The 16359-nt window shown below is 38.6% G+C and overlaps 1 protein-coding gene across 1 annotated transcript in view; it reads right to left on the minus strand.

Moving 5' to 3' along the window:
• LOC116490286 (mucin-5B) overlaps nucleotides 1-16359 on the minus strand; it is a 42949-nt gene that overhangs the window by 25057 nt on the left and 1533 nt on the right. Inside the window, exons 2-15 of the mRNA XM_032189332.1 lie at nucleotides 15883-16138; nucleotides 14327-14441; nucleotides 12895-12982; nucleotides 11239-11372; nucleotides 10617-10842; nucleotides 9860-9985; nucleotides 8877-8994; nucleotides 7492-7630; nucleotides 6810-6911; nucleotides 5660-5729; nucleotides 5267-5404; nucleotides 4453-4617; nucleotides 3552-3646; nucleotides 1881-2007 (exon numbers count right to left, since the gene is read on the minus strand). Coding sequence (XP_032045223.1) covers nucleotides 1881-2007; nucleotides 3552-3646; nucleotides 4453-4617; nucleotides 5267-5404; nucleotides 5660-5729; nucleotides 6810-6911; nucleotides 7492-7630; nucleotides 8877-8994; nucleotides 9860-9985; nucleotides 10617-10842; nucleotides 11239-11372; nucleotides 12895-12982; nucleotides 14327-14441; nucleotides 15883-16138 — 1899 coding nt within the window. The remainder of the gene's footprint in view (nucleotides 1-1880; nucleotides 2008-3551; nucleotides 3647-4452; nucleotides 4618-5266; nucleotides 5405-5659; nucleotides 5730-6809; nucleotides 6912-7491; nucleotides 7631-8876; nucleotides 8995-9859; nucleotides 9986-10616; nucleotides 10843-11238; nucleotides 11373-12894; nucleotides 12983-14326; nucleotides 14442-15882; nucleotides 16139-16359) is intronic.

Raw genomic sequence — 16359 nt, forward strand, 5'->3', positions numbered from 1 at the left:
AGATAATAATAAAGATTTTAAATACAAATTTATATCACAGTCTACCTGACATAACAGAAGATTTACCTGAATGGGTGCTTCAATTGTTAGTTATTTTTTAAAATAATAATGTGTTTACTTTCTCTCTTTATTCACAGAGGGAAAAGATCAGTTTTGATAAGGTGAGGTCTGGTAAGAAAAAGGTTATTTCATTATAGTACCCATGGTCACAGATCAGTAATCTTAGATTATATATACATCACAACTGGAGGCATAAGTGCAGAGCCCATGAGCATACCAAAAATAGCTTAAAGCTAGCTCACACACGGAGAACCAGGAAAACAGTGCCATGACTTTGAAGAGGCTACTGACCCCCCTAACTAGTAATTCAACTAAAGGTTTGTGATTCCACTAAAGATCATTGTATATGCAGACTGCCATCAGTTAGCTAGCAGGATTTCCTTTTTCTTACACTGAATTGTCTGTACTGTATGCACCCCTTTACAATATAACCTTCCTCAGAGGCTGCCTGCAGCCTGGCACAGCTGGACAGAGCTGCAGGAGCTGAAAGAGCCTTTAAAACTACCGCAAGGGGACAGACAACGCGAGTGACTGTTCTGGCCCGTTTACTCTTTCACTCATGAATAGCACAACCCTCAGTCTTATCACAGGCATGTTCCCAAAAGATTATTTCTTTTTACATATGGCCTAAAATGATCGTGCTGATTAAGCCATTAGCATTTTTCCCAAGGTTACTGCACTGTTTGAGTCAATATTGTGTCATAAGTCCACAGATTTCAGACTAAACCATGCTGCAAACCAGTCTTGATTTGGCATGAAATATGTCAGTAATTCTATACTGACAGCAAAGCATTCAATAGACAGAGACTTTCCAGTGCATAAACCTGCGTGACTCAAGGATAATATGCTGTAGACTACACTGTGTTCCCTTATAATTATTTCAGCACAGGTTTGTTAAATTGTTCTTACTATAACCTTAAATGCCTTCTACAAAGCACTGTATGACTGGTGTTGTCTCTATTAAAAATTCCAGCTAGCCTCTAAGTCAGGTAATTGAATAGATCATAGCTGTATCAAAGTCGCATAAAAATCATTCTTGTTATGTTTTATGTTCGGATATATTATTAGGCAGAAAACCCATACATTTATTTCATGCTGAAATAGGCAAAACTCATGTGAACTATCTGATCTTTAATGGAAAAAATGGAAAACTTCAAAGTAAAATTCAGAATCTGGGATTCGGGAGATTTATTCTCAGCTCTGATAGTATCTCATAATAAGTTCTGGCAGTGCCAAAAAATACACATTTTTATGGACTCCTAATCCAGGATTTACTGGCAATGTATATACCCAAATATAAACTTATGTTCCAAGAAACTTATTTATTTGTTAAATGGTCCTGAGCTGAAAATACCTTTAAACACTTCAACATTCTCAGAAACCAGTGACATATATTTATTAAAAGTCATTTCTGTTTTATTATAACATGGAAAAATGCAATTAATTAGAATAATGCCCAGTGTATGGCCAATGGGCTGAGCAGAACTGTTGAGAATCTTTCAGAATTTACATACATACGGAGGCCCAAAATTTCAAAATTAACATAACTGCAACTAGGTGTTGTGATTTGATTAATACACCTTACACTCCTTTTCTTTGTGCTCTGAATTCACACAAGGAGCATGTTTCCTAAGAGCCTTTTCATGAAGTGGACACCAGCTGATTTTAGCAGGCAGAGGTTTTTTTTATAGAGCATATGCTTTTTCTATTTTTCAAAGATCTACAGCCTTGACTGAGCTCAAAAGCCTTGGGCTGACACAGAGTGCAGTCCCCTGAAGCTACTCCCCGGATCCCTACCCAAGATGCTATAGGATGCTTACCACAGATACCCTGTCTCCAGCCCTTCAGGGACATGCCAGCCACAGCACAATCTCTGGAGTAGGTAGAGAGCACACTACACAGTGCAACTTCACTCTTCTCAGCATTACAGGTGTCATACATGCATTTCTAGGGGACAGAAAAAGGCACGGGTGCAATAATGCCTGTCTCACAAAACAAGGAAACATTCAGCAATTCAAAAAGTATTCAACTAATACTTTCTGAAAAGTATTACTACCAATGAAGTTTAATTTGAAACATCTCTACAATAAAATGTATAGTAATGAAATGCTATGCAAATTGGAGAAACAGGAAATACATTACAGCTATGTAACTTCAATGATGGTATGTCTGGCACTCATAAAAGATGAATAATAAGAGTGATGATGGCACCTATAGCTCATTAATGCACTAACAAATGTATATACCAGACTCCCATGATGATGCACACTTTAGGACATGTCAAAAAACAGTATCTGAAAATATACAGAACTGAAAGTACTACACAGCGATGACTGGTATTTGTGTCCCTGTCTAGTGTTCAGGTAAGATGCAGCCTACTAAATGACAGGTACATAAGAGAAGATGATTTAGCAGTGAATCATATGTATTGATGTCTAAAGAAATAGTACTAATAGGGATAAAGGGCATGTAAAGCTCAAGTTCTTTTAATTGGGTGTCTGGGCAGCACCCAGATACAGCCAGCCACTCAACAGCAATATGGTCATACTGCATAGATGGCACTTTGTCCTGCCATCACTGGTGTTGTGGAAAGTACTTCCACTAATCATGGTTTAAAGCCCTATAAGATCAGCAGGAGTAACAAATATATCCATAGAAAATTAAATAATAATAAAAAAAGGTTATTACTTTTCTTCAGTTGTGAATTAAATTCCTATTTTACATGTAGTTAACATGAATTTTAAAGCAGACATTTTTAAAGGAAAACTTGGGTGGCACAAAAGATAAGCCACAATTTTAAATGTACCTGAAACACATTAAATTTCATGCAAAATTTCAGGGTCAAATATTTTCTCAGTAAGTTGTATCTCATACAGACCCTACTTGAACTTTCTGCAGTTTTTGCAGAACCTACTTTACTATTCACAGAAATGCAGTAACTTGCTTGCTCAGTCAACTTCATCAACAACATTATACAGCTGAACGCCAAGAGTACTTGTGGGCGGCTTCATGCATTCTAAATACAAAGAGCAAAATGTCTCCTTAGTAATAAATGGGTTATAAACAATGTATGTTCTCCCACTAGATGTGACTTTAAAAGTAAATCAGACGGAATCCATGAAGTATGAAACCTCTCAGTTTGACTCCCAACAGAAACACTGATTTAGCTTTTTAAAGACTGAACAGTTTTCAAAAACAGCGAACCCTATTTTGCCCATTTTGCTTCTGGATCATGCAATGGAACTGTCAGTGACAGCAGGGATGCTCATGGAAAACAAGTCACCTAATATTTCAAGCAAGCAAATAGCAAGCAAAAAGTCCCACCATATCTTGCATAAACTCTCGTTTTGTTATTTTTCTCATCAGCATCACTGAATCTATTTCCAAACTGGCATTACTAAAACCTATTTCACTCCTGAAGACCAGACCTCCTTCGTGGCAGGATCAACCTCTGGACAAGAATAAGCCCCTGATTTAGACCAGTGCCTTACCTTGATGTACGCAGCAGGGTCTACAACAGAATGGCAGGCAGCAAACACACTGCTGGTATTAGACAGAAGAGCACACCAGTGTTGGGCAAATTTTTCTGAATGGAAAAAAAATAGTGCCCACAGTCACTTAAATCACACCACTATGTGAATTAATATTCTTATCAGGTATCACACAGACCTAGAATATCCGGAAGTGTTCAAATGATGATGGAAGGAAATAGTGGGCAAAAACATGGTGATAAGCATAATTGGATGGGTAAACTGTCATCTTCCTGAAAGAAAAGTTTCCTCCTTCCAAGTAGTAACACTGTTACTCTGACTGGATTTGCAGAACATCAGAAAAAAATCTCCATTTTCATAGTTCATTATGAAATATAGTCAAGCAATAACACAAAGCATATAATATTTAGTGGGCTTTTATTATGGTTTATTATGGTAATACCTAGGAGACTACCCTCTAAATCTTCTATATAGTCAAACCCAGTCAAAATGAGAAGCTGGACAGGGCACCTAGTACAGAAGTGCCTACTGAAGTCAGTAGTTTTGACAACTTATTCCTATTGACTTCAGCACAGCTGTAACAACCTAGATGGGATGAAGATCTGGCCCAGATACTGACAACCAATTATGCTCTGCCTTAAACCTAAATCGTTCTCATTGATGTCATGTGTGCTTTTCAAGCCATCAAATAAGGTGTTGGCTCTCTCTGCAGAAGTGTGTCTTTTTTAAAAAAAGAGCAAAGCTGCCACCTTAGCGACTTGCAAAAAAACAATGTGTTCACTCTCATAATAATCTCAAAGGCAGTATTGTTTGATGTCTACGAGCTTTCTAAAGCTTTTTCAGTTATTTATCATGGGAAAATTGTTTAGCACTGATAATCCATGAATGAAAAGCCTGCTACCTTTATCCACACTGTTTGAACAAGGATCTTCAAAGCTGTCCTCAACATCAAAACAGCTGGCTCTAGTTTTCCAAGAGTTACCAAAAGCAGAAGCTGAATCTTCCACAGCTCCAGTGGCTGTTCTGAAATCATCAGTCTGGATGTTATTGAAATTGCCACAAAGACCTTGAGTGGGTGGCAGGGAAGAAAAAAAAAAAAAAAATCACATGAGTGCAAAAAGGAATGACTCCAAGATAAATACCCTTAGCTCTATAAAGGTACTTGCCTGAAAGTAGCTCATTTTTCTGAAGTTCCCACAAATCAGACAGTATACTTACTGTCTTTAGTCCATAATTATTATTTTCTGCCTTTCAGTAGTACTTAGTGATAGCACAGAGATTGGAGGCTGCTTAAATGTGCTTCATTAAACACCATCAGAACGAGAGTTCCTTTCCCCAAAATTTATAATCAGAGGTAATGACAAAAGCAAAACAAAATGAATTGGAGAGATGGGATATTATCCCAATACGTAGATAGGAAACAGTAGCACAAAACCAAGATCATAACTTGTATCTCATAAGTCTCTGATGATGGTCTGCTTTTACAGATAGAGTCTAAAAGATCTGCACACACTGAATATCACATAGCTTATCTTACTTTCTGCAGCAAATTGAAGGCTTTGGCCAATCCTTTGTTCCAGGAAGGCTATAGATTTAATCAAAGGTTCTAACACACCAAAGCCAATATAAAATGAAATAATTTATTCACTTAAACTGATAAATCAAGTTGTAGCTGCTTGTCTAAGAGCAAACTGAAAGAATGTGATATGTCCTACCAGATGTGCGATTCTGATAAGAATGATCAACCATTATGGAGAGCTGCATCACAGGTTTCATTTGCACTCGAATCTGTACTCCAACTGAGCTCAAGATTTTGATAAAAAATGTAGAAGGTCTGAAGATGGCGATGCCATCTAAAAAGGAAAAAAAAAGAGAAATGAAAATGTATGTATGTACCTGCAAATCTTTATAAAGCTCAGTAAACAGGAATTCCCTTTTACCACTGCATTGTGTGCACACTGGAATCCCCAGAGACTCCCAGACCTTGTATCCACCTAGGTCAAAGGGATCTGACAAGGGACAGGGTCTGGCTCTTCAGAGAAAGGAGCAGGAATCTGTCTTTAAATAGATGCAGGCTAGTCTGAGAACGATGTGAAGAAGACATTTACCTTTGCTTACTGGCAGCTTCACAATGAAATTGTTCATGTAGATATTTCCACAGGAACATATTTTTATTGTCTGCAGGGAAAAAGCAAAAAGCCCATAGTAATGAATGCATATGGCACAAGACAGACAACACAACCTCACAAATTTCCATAAACATTAACAAGTTATGTCTTCAGAACATGAGTTCAATATAACTCAGTGTCTGGATACCATACAGTGCCACAGAACAAATCTGTACTCCGTAACAAACCAAAAAAACATCTCCATAGACAACAACCTTGACTAAGTCCTCTTGCTTACTTAAGAGGTTAGTTATCTTTTGGAGAACTACACTCAAGATGTTTCATGTAGGTTCAGATCCATCTCACTGAAAATGTAACATACCCAAAATGAGAACTACCTGACTCAAACTCCCTCATAGAGACATGGCTCTATCGCTCATAGACATACACACGACTCCTCCCACGGGCAGAGACACCTCCAGAAGCCGCCTCATGTATTAGGTGGACTGACTTGTCCTTTGAAGATCCCTATCTTCCTTTGCTGACTACAGAAGGAGGTTAAGATGCTGAGTCTCTTAACTCGGCTAGGACTACACTAATTAAATATCATTTAGACATAATAAATCCAGGCCTTAGGGATACTATTTTTGGACTCCTAAATATACACAGGTTTATTCTAAGTCTGTTTCCATTGAATTCAGTTTGAATCATGGCATAATATTCAGTAGGAGAAATCTCAGGCCTTCATTTGGAAAATTCTACTACTTCACTCATTGCATCAGGGAAAACCTCAGGACTCAAAGCTGCTATAAAAATACAAGAGTCTTACAGAAACATACATGTACATCTATCAAAAATAAAGAAATTAAAAACTTTAAAGTCACAGAAAAGACAGGAAGCCAACAAAGATAATTTTGAACCATCTGCTTCTAAATAAAATGAAGAGAACAGAATCCAAAAGGAGTGGAAAGTAAATAACTCTTGTAGAACAAAACTAATAAATACATGCACGATATCATCTGCTGATATTAATCCTGCAGTGTCAGGACTGCAACTGATCCAAGTGAGTCCACAGTATTAGAGAAACCCCATGTTTGAACCTAAATAAAAGTGACAGATTGTGTGTCATTAGCTAAGGTAAGTTACTTACAGTTCTTCCTAGTGTGACTATTACATTCTTTAAGCAAGTCATTGTCTTTGATGTCCCACACTGAACGATCTCTCCAATCACCACAAATGTGTCATCAGTGTTCTGAAAAGAAGTGAAAGGAATGTGCAGATACTGTTAGCATGCTATAGGAAGGGAGCTAGAAGGGAAAAAACGTGTCTCTGAAAGGCTAAAATGTAATAATGAAAGAAGTGGTGCATATAATCTCTAACTGCAGTTTTATTTCATTGCCAAAACCAAGAATGATCACTGCCTTTCCCCTCATTTTTTTTGCAATCAACCTGTGCAGATCATGTATTTGCAGTCACATGGCAGTCAATCTTTGTGAAGTAATCGTCTCATCCACTTACATTTGACAGTCACATGAAGAAAGCTTCAGAAGAATGCTTTAATCTACACTAATAAATCGAACAAGAAAATGAATTCACTAAAAAAATAAGATGTAAAACTGTGTTGAAGTTGCAAAAGCTTGATGCTTAACATCACAGTTGACTTGCAGTCCATTGCAAATGGAAAAATTTACGTGATTTAAGATTAAGCATGTGTTGAAGTGCTTTGTTGGATTGAGGTCATTTAATCAAATGAAGCTATATCAAGCTCCAGCACAGCTTAATGCTTCATGCTTGTCTAGAGATTCAGGAGTGAAATGGGAGATTGTTCGTACCTTAGCTAAGACATAATGGCAGTTACCATGAAAATTGAACCTCTTATTATCAAACGTAGTTATATGGAATCCTCCATCTATATTGCAACTTCCAGAACATGGCAGAGAGACGCAGCTCCAGTGGCCTCCTTTGCAAGTACTATACAAAATCCAAAAAAGGAGTAATTAGAATAAATATACTTTAAAGGAGCAAAGACTGAGATCTGTATCTGATCGGACCCTCTGTCTTATTAGCTGTTTGCTATTCATCTGCTTATTAAATCCAAGCAGGAGGAAGATTCTGTACTATGCCCTTAGAGTATAAAAGTTAAATGCCTATTGATTGGAGTTAGCTGCACTCAGCTTTAAACTAAATCCCTCAGAGACACTGAGTTGGTCAAGAAATATTCCAGGTCCTGAATTAGTTACTTAACGTTTTAAAATGAAGAATCTCTTTGAGCAGGATCTTGCAACATTTTATGTTATTGATGCAACCATTCAGCGAGTTGCTGATGTGACTTCTCAGCAGCTTACTGTGGAGGACCTGAGTTAATGAGCTTTGTCAGTTCTTAGAGTTGTGAACACAAGGGGAGAACAGCCAGGCCACGTCAGCTTGGGCTTTCTGAAGAGTAAACAAGGATGTTGCTATATGGGAATCACCCAAAGCCCATCAAGGTCATTTCCTCAAAACTGCAGGTTTTGAAGAGTATTTCCTGTATTTGAGGACAACGAATACTTGATCCAAAGGGGTTTGCAGAATATCTGCTCTACCCAACCATGCACCACAGTGTAATCCACTCTCCCTACAGAAAAGGTTATTCCTAAGGTTAAGAAAATGTACTGTATTTCAGAAACACAAAAATACATAGAATTGTTCATTTACTGGATAGATATCAGAGTAAGAAATATCTCTTCTGGAAAGAACATACCCAAGGTCTTATCACATTTCACTATTGCAGAGTAGAAATGGGTTCAAGGTACAAGTTTTGCTCAAAACCAAATAATTCTCAAGGATCATGAGTTTTGAGATCCAAGCCTTGGAACAACCCTTTATAGATCTAGAGATAGCTTGAAAATTACTCATTAACATGGTACGACCCTCTGCTCCACTTCAGTGGCCAATGCTTTTAAACTAACCAGCAAAGCATCTAATTTTTCTGCATTATAGTAACTTAGGCTCAATACTTGCTGGCAATTCTAAGGTAAGGTGATAGCTATGTGAGGTTGAGGGCTGTCTCAAAGTTTTTCTGAAGGCTGTTGCAATTCAGACCTCAGTTTTTGTATTGGTGTCATAATTCCTTAAGACATTAGGAACAGCAAAAAGGAGAAAGGAACAGAATGAAAGTCATCAATGCTTTGCAATAATTGCCTCTTCCTTGTTACTGCAATCAAGTTCATAACAGTACCAGTTTTGGCAAGGAGTAGAGTAAGTCCCTCCAGATGGGTAGACTTTGCCTTGAAACATACAGGGGCAGCTGTTTCTGGGGACACATTTTTTGCCACCAAGGTCATCAAGGATGGTTCCTGTTCAGACATATTGGCTAGTTAATATTCCTCAGGTGAGTCTGGGAAACACCATGAAGGAAGATCAGAATAAGCAAAAAAAAAAAAAAACAAAAACAAAAACAAACAAACAAACAAACAAAAAAAAACAACCAAAAAAAAAAAAAAAAAAAAAAAAACTCTGGAGGATTCAGCATTTCTGTGAACGATTGGGGTATATTTTAATGAAAACAACACACCAGGCTCTCTCAGGTGTTAATTGATGAGAAGCATTTTTTACTAGACCTCAAATAAAAGCAACACAGCAATACAAAAACAAGAGTATCTCTGCATGTTACCATAATCCTACACCTTGAGCAGGATTGTCAAATGCCAGACTGTAAGCATATGAGCTAGTTTTCATCCATTTCTAATAGTGCATCTAGCAAATCAGAACTCAAATTCTGCATGTGCAAAATTGCTCAAGCATGTACCTGCCTACGCATTTATTTTACATGTGACTTAACCTACAGTCATAGCTATCATCCCATAGGCTAGATATACACCTACATTGTAATTGGGAGGTATCTCACCAGACATCCTCAGCTGCATTTCTACTGTCTAGAGAACCTCTTTCCCTTTTCTACATCTGTACTTTTGTTTTTCTTTTCTGCCTAGTCTTTAGGAAAACATTATTTCTCTCCCCTTCTTCAGTGTTATGATCTTGGATCTTTAGAGATCTGACTCTTCCAAGATGGAAGTTGCTTAATTATGCTAGAAGAAACAGTTTGTTCACTGCTTTTAGTGTAAAATCATAAAGAAAAAAAATTGCCACTAACTGAAAAGGAACAATATCCCTCTTTGTCCCTTGATGTGTGTGACCAATTGGAAGAAGCAGATGATTTACCAGGAGGACAGAAACAGCCATCTGTACATGGGGTTTTGCAAATCTTGCTTCTTTCTGGGTCAGCACAAGTATCTGCACAGGAATTTCCACATTCCATGTATTCCATGTTGTTTGGGCATTCCTGATCTGCAAGACCAAATGAAAACATGGTATGTTACTGTTATAAGTGCTCTAAAATATTTGCATTACTGCCCAACTCCTTCCTTCTTTCCCCCATATCTTGGTTGGGGAATTCTCTATCATATTGTAATAACTTATTTTTGCCTCAAACATCAGTCATTCTGGCATTAGTCTTCTATCCTGATTCACAACAGCTGTTTGGAAGAACTACCAGTAGCCTTCCCCCTAAATTTATGGTGATTTCCTGGCCAGTACCTGCAGCTACTGAGTTGAGGACCATTTAAGCAGAGGACCATTTAAGAACAAACGTGTTAAACTTCTCAGTGACTTCTTTGGACTAGACATCAAAATTTAAAACAAGGTTAATTATAAATTAACTGTGCATGGTAAAATTCAAACAATAACTGAAAAAAAAAAAAAAGCCATAAGGAGGGGGAAGATATCCTAATATAAGTTCTAATTAAGAAGTAAAATCAAGTTAAATTTCTAGCTTTTCCATTAACAATGTTTCTGTCAAAAGTACTTCTACAGATTAATTCACCGTAGTTAACAGAGTTCCTATCTTTGCTCTGCTGGGATCAGGGTTTGTACATATATGTCTAACCTGAAAGAGATCTCCAGAGGAGTAGTTACTTACAGCAAAGTTCCTTAGTTCTCCATTTCCCTGGGTCTCCCTTGCTGAGGACACAGTCCCGAGAGTATTGGTTTAAAGTGCTGCATATGCAGCTGGAAACCAAATCAGTGTGAGAAGAATTAACCATGCAGCTGCACATATCCTCAGTGCAGGTAGCTACATAATCATCAAAAGCAACCACTTTGGGGCAGTTTCCAAAATGGGAGAGAAGTTTCTTGCACATTTTTTTCTGAGGGGGAAAAAAAAAAAAAAAAAAAAAAAAAAAAGAGGAAGAAGAAAAGAAAAGAAAAGAAATAATTGACATTTTACCAACTTTCAGGTTTTTGGATGTGCATCCTAATGACACAAGTTCATGGAACTCCAGAGGCCACACAGGTCTGATCTTCTGTTATGTCTTTTTCTTGGACTGGAAGCTATCATAAAATTGTGTATTTTCCCACGATCTCTTTCATTAACATTACAAATAGGATATTCCTTCAACTATACAATAACATTTTGCCAAGATTCATGGCAGACTCCTGACAAAATCAGTTCACTGCATGCTCTGTAAATAGCCCTTGTTTCATACAGTCACTCCAGGACTGCAGTTCAGGAGGGTTTATACTCCTTAGCCACACATACTTACATATTTACTGCATCTATCGTCTTCCCTCCTAGGATGCCTTCCAGTGTGGTCATCTGGACTCACATCAGTGCACTTTTCAGATGGATCCTCAACTTTGTGAAAGTTCCCAAACTGCCTTGGGTGCATTTGATATCCTGCAAAATCCCCAGGTGCATCTGAGTGACTGCCTGCAATCATTTAGATCAGCCATTTTGCTATAAATATGCACTTCATTTTTGGGCTGTAAGGCCCAAAGTATGGTCTTTCCTGAATGCCTCAGCTTAACCACAGCAATCATAATATAAAAAATAACAGCCTGGCATAATATCTGCTGGGCTAGAATCAGGAATTTGGCATGCTTGTATCAAGAACTGCTGGCAGTCTGGGCAGTAATAATCACATGAGATTATTGACCTTTGTCTTGCATGTCATAACTTTCAGAGTTCAGTTTTTATGCGTGCATTTGGACTTACAGAATTCTGTATTTGCATGTGTAATTGCCATACAGTTTAGTTTTCATTCTACAATCACATCCGAAAGTGCAGGCTTAGGTGCATATGCTCATAATCATCTGTGAACTTACTACTTTTCAAAGGATAGACAAGATTGGAAGACAGGCACACAATATATGTATTACACTAGTTATAGGGGTACACTTGACCAAGGCATTACCAGATAGATCCTAGATCTGTGAAACTTTTCTGACAAACAGAAGTTTGAAATATAAATATTTCAACCAGAAATACTGTATTCCAGTGGATATTGGTTCCAGTGGAACCAGAAGCATAAAGGAAGAGCCTTGCTTTTCTTAGAGCAACGCTTCGCAACAGAAAACAGTTACCTCAGAAAATTTTGAACTGGCTCTAGGTTTTACAGATTGCAGCTGTGAAGTAAAGGGATGAAACATGACTAAGGTGTGCCCAAAAAGCTTAATATCAAGTACGACAATGAGCTCCAGATCTACCACTACGACTGGTATATTTAATCAAATCTCACAGTTCTTTTTGAAGGGGTGAGGTAGATGACAGTATTTTTCTGGTGACCTAAAAAGTCTAGGTATTACACGAAGGGATGGTATTACAATTTTGGCTTTAGTCCTGCATTTAGTACCCTGGGATGCAGCTTTCTTTCCACTCACACACCATGCTGCAGGATGGTGGCCTCATCTGTTTGCTGTGCTGGCCTTTCCAGCCCAGTGCAATATTTGAAGGTGTCAGTGGATGGCACCACGGTTTCTGTAAAGATGCTCAGTGAAACCTGTCTGGGTCAGCCATGGCACTTTAATTTCATTCAGAGCCAAAACTAATCACACTTGATACCCAACTGTAAAATGATGAAAATGGAAGGACAGAAAATGCAGTCATGGCTCATTTGAGACTACAAGTTCCTTAAAGTTTGGTACTATCAGTTGGAAACCTGGCAATGTTGCTACACGACAACTGGGCAATTAAACTGCGTTGATGAGGTTTGAGAGATTTGCAAGTTTCCAAGCAGCAGAGGATCCCAAATCATCCCACAACTTCTTAAGTTGCACCTCCCATCTATAGAAACGTTGGGGTATTTCAGGGCGTCTGTCAGGAAAACTGTAACCCCACTTAGATGAAACAAAATTCAAGTTTCATGCCATATATTAACACACTCCTGTTCTCTGTGGAACACACTGCATTTATGGCCTACCATCCAAAATCAGATCATTCTTCTTATTGCCATCATAGTTCCCACAGAGACCACATATTTTCTCTTTATATGTTTCTTCCAGGTCCAGCTAAGAAACAAAAGCAGAGAGGAAACACAGAGTTTAAAGGCTTTTTCTCCCAACAGCAGCATATTACCAGATGGTTCACTATAAAAAAGCACACTGGCAGAAATGCTTATTATCTGTTTTCAGAAGTCCCCTTTTCAGTTACAAACCCGCCATAAAACCTACTGGCAGACAGGCTGAATTCAGATGAGATGATGATTTTCCAACAATTGACATTCCTACCTATTAAACAGCTAACTGCAGTGTTCTGAATACTGGACTAATCCTTGGACCAGGGTCTCCCAGTAGAGAGTACCGGGCAGCTAACTGTGCCCTGATGCTGGAAGATGTGAAAAATCAGCTTCCGGGCAGCTTTTAGCAGTATCTTTTTTTTTTTTTTTTTTTTTTTTTTTCCTCTAGTTCGTAGGCTAAATGGAAAACTTCATAACATTGCTATGGGTGGGTCTGCCCAGCATAACTTGTTCTGCCCATACACAGAGGCAATAGAGAGCCAGGTTAACACATTACAGCCTTGCTAGATAGAACTTTTGCACTTAATCATTCCTACTTGCTTGGAGGGTAGCAGTGGCATGACTCAGGTCCACTTACAAAAGGCAGTACTTTTCTACAGGCATGTCACCCTAAAACTGTGTCTGCTGCACAGGTGATGCCTGTAATACTTCAGGTATTGACTAGTACAGAGGGAGGGGGAAGCAAATACTTCATTAAATCAGTATTTAAATTACAACTTGATTGCTTCCTTATCTTTTTTCCCCTCTGTGTTCACCTTCTACCCTCTTTCTGTCTCTTTGGCCTACTAAACATGACATACAACTTCTATTTATTTAATCTCAGTCCTGATTATGGAGGATAAATGCTCACACCCAAAAGCGTAAATACACTACCACAGCAGAAGGTATTTTGGGGTGAATGTATAGAGGGAAACTCCCCCATAGCAATGCCCTGGAATGAGAGAGGCCAAGGTCTACACTGACCACACCGATTAGTTTCCCACACATGATGTGAATTGAGAAAGATGGTAACTAGCAAGTCAGAGCTGGGGGCACTAGCTGTGCATCTGCCAGCGCCCCATGCAGGAAGCAGATAACTATAGAGATGCTATCTCCAGGGTTAACAGTGGCAGCTTTTGTCAGTTAAAATTGCTTAGGGAGGCCTGGGTGTTGCAACTCTACTGCCCTGCCCCATGAAACAATTAACTAGTGTGGTATGTCCCCACCAGTTTATGGACACAGTGATACCTTCCCCCTCTGCCCCCCCTCAGTATTCAACACGGTGCCTGCATCCAGCTCTGCTTTTCATCATTGATGAGGTTCACCAAGAGAAAAACAACTAACTGGCTGTTCATACTAGGAGAGTGTCAGCCCAGTTCCACTTGAGTGTTAGACCCAGCTTGGAAGTGACTTGGAAGTAAGCACAGGTGTCCTCAATCAGGATGCTCTTCAAGCTGAAGGGCATGGGTATCCTGGAAATTAGAGGGAACAAAACAGATAGCATTGGAAAATAAATAAATAAAACCCTCTCAGAAATATAGAAGAGAAGATCTAGAGTCAAAAGGAGGCATATAAGCCATGGAGATATTCTTTTCAAGGTCAGCCTTCATCCTCATTAATGCATTAATTTAGGTCTATCACCTTGTCCACTGTGACATTCTAATAATCTTAATCCACAACACAATGTATTTTGGTTATGAGCATGTCAATAGCAAGTTCACCACTCTACCTATACCAATGCAGCACTGCTCGTCTACATGAACTGAGGTCCTAATTCAAAGCATTATAAGGAGCAAGATCACAATACTGGGATATTGCTCCCCATTTGAGGATACCACAGGTTATCATAATCTCTCCAGGATTTTGGTATTTTCAAGTCACAAATGCATTTTGGTCTGTTCTGCTTCCAATGTATTGATGTGACTCAGAGACATGTTAATTTTTGATTTAACTAAGGCTATTATTATTCACTTTCCTAACTTCCCCCCTCCCCCCAACAAACAAACAAACAAACAAAATATATAAATCAGAAAATGGTTTCAAGATGGAAGATTTCTTGCCCTTTGATTTAGGAGATACATCTGGGTTATGTTATTGTGTATTTGGCTGTTTATGGATGGCTATCAATAGAAGACAGCCCATAATGTTTGTGATTTTTCTCTCCAACAAGATTGTGAGTTTTTTTCTCAGAGACAAAACCTGCCTCAGCCCTTCATACCTATATGCTGGGAGCAGGACACTGCACTTCTCATGAAGTTTGCCCTTATAAATACACACAGCTTTCATTACTATTGCACATGAGTGTTTATTCATGGAGTATTTTTAACCTTCTGCTTGCAGTTTGCTTTCAGGTTTATTTCACACTGGAATTAAAGGCATGGATTATGCCTTTGAAAATTCTGGGCTTTGCATAGAAGACCCCAATGCAAGCTGTGATCTGCAAAGGAGTGCCATTTCTAGACTAATCTATCTGGAAACAGCAAACTTTTTCTAAAAGGATGAACTGTTTCTGAATAGCAACAACACTAAGGTTAGTGTCACAGAAATAACGTTTTGAGAAAAAAAAAACTGAGTTACTACAAAATCAGTTCAATAAAGGGTTGATTTCATCCTCAATCCCACCAAATGCAAGCAACATTAAGGAAACCTACACCTTATGTTTTGTTACATACACGTTGCCTTCTCTTACTGCACTGCTGTTGAACTCTGGGAAGTGTAGTTTACATGCTTCTTGCCATCTCCACCACTACAAGATGGACTCTTCACAATACCCTCTTCAACGTGCTATGAACAGATCGTATGCAGCTGTTTGCACCTCCACATGGTGGGACTCCTTTCTAGACAGACCACTGATTGCTAACACCTAGCAATAAAATGACAACACAAGAAAACAGCCGTACAGTCATTACTTACTGGTTTCCATTCACTGTGATGCCAGTCTCCTTCACCTCCAGGATCACCCCATCAATGGTGACCGTGAAGTAGATAAGGTGACTATTTTTGCCATTGCGCCTGATTTGAATGTTAAAGTCCTGGTAGCTATCATTGCAGTGAGAAGCAAAGACGTACGTGCAGGTTCCAGGAAAAGTGAACTTAACATGGTCAAATGTATGAAAGTGGAAATTGCCCCAGGTGGCACATTCACTCCTTCCAACAGTAGAGACATGGACTAAAGAAAGATTCAGAGGAGGGAGGTTAATGAGTCACCTTGCATGAGGTTTTTGTTGAAAAATATTAGAGATTTTTTGAATGCAAAAATGTAACCCCCCTGGAAGATACCAGCTTGTTAGGAATGAGATTCATCGCAATTTCTTTAGAAATCCATTTCAGAGAAACCTCCAATGTGATCAGACAAACCCAGGCTCCTTTGAAGTTAACAGAATGAAGCAG

The sequence above is a fragment of the Aythya fuligula genome, chromosome 5 (assembly GCF_009819795.1).
Source record: "Aythya fuligula isolate bAytFul2 chromosome 5, bAytFul2.pri, whole genome shotgun sequence".
Lineage (NCBI taxonomy): Eukaryota > Metazoa > Chordata > Aves > Anseriformes > Anatidae > Aythya > Aythya fuligula.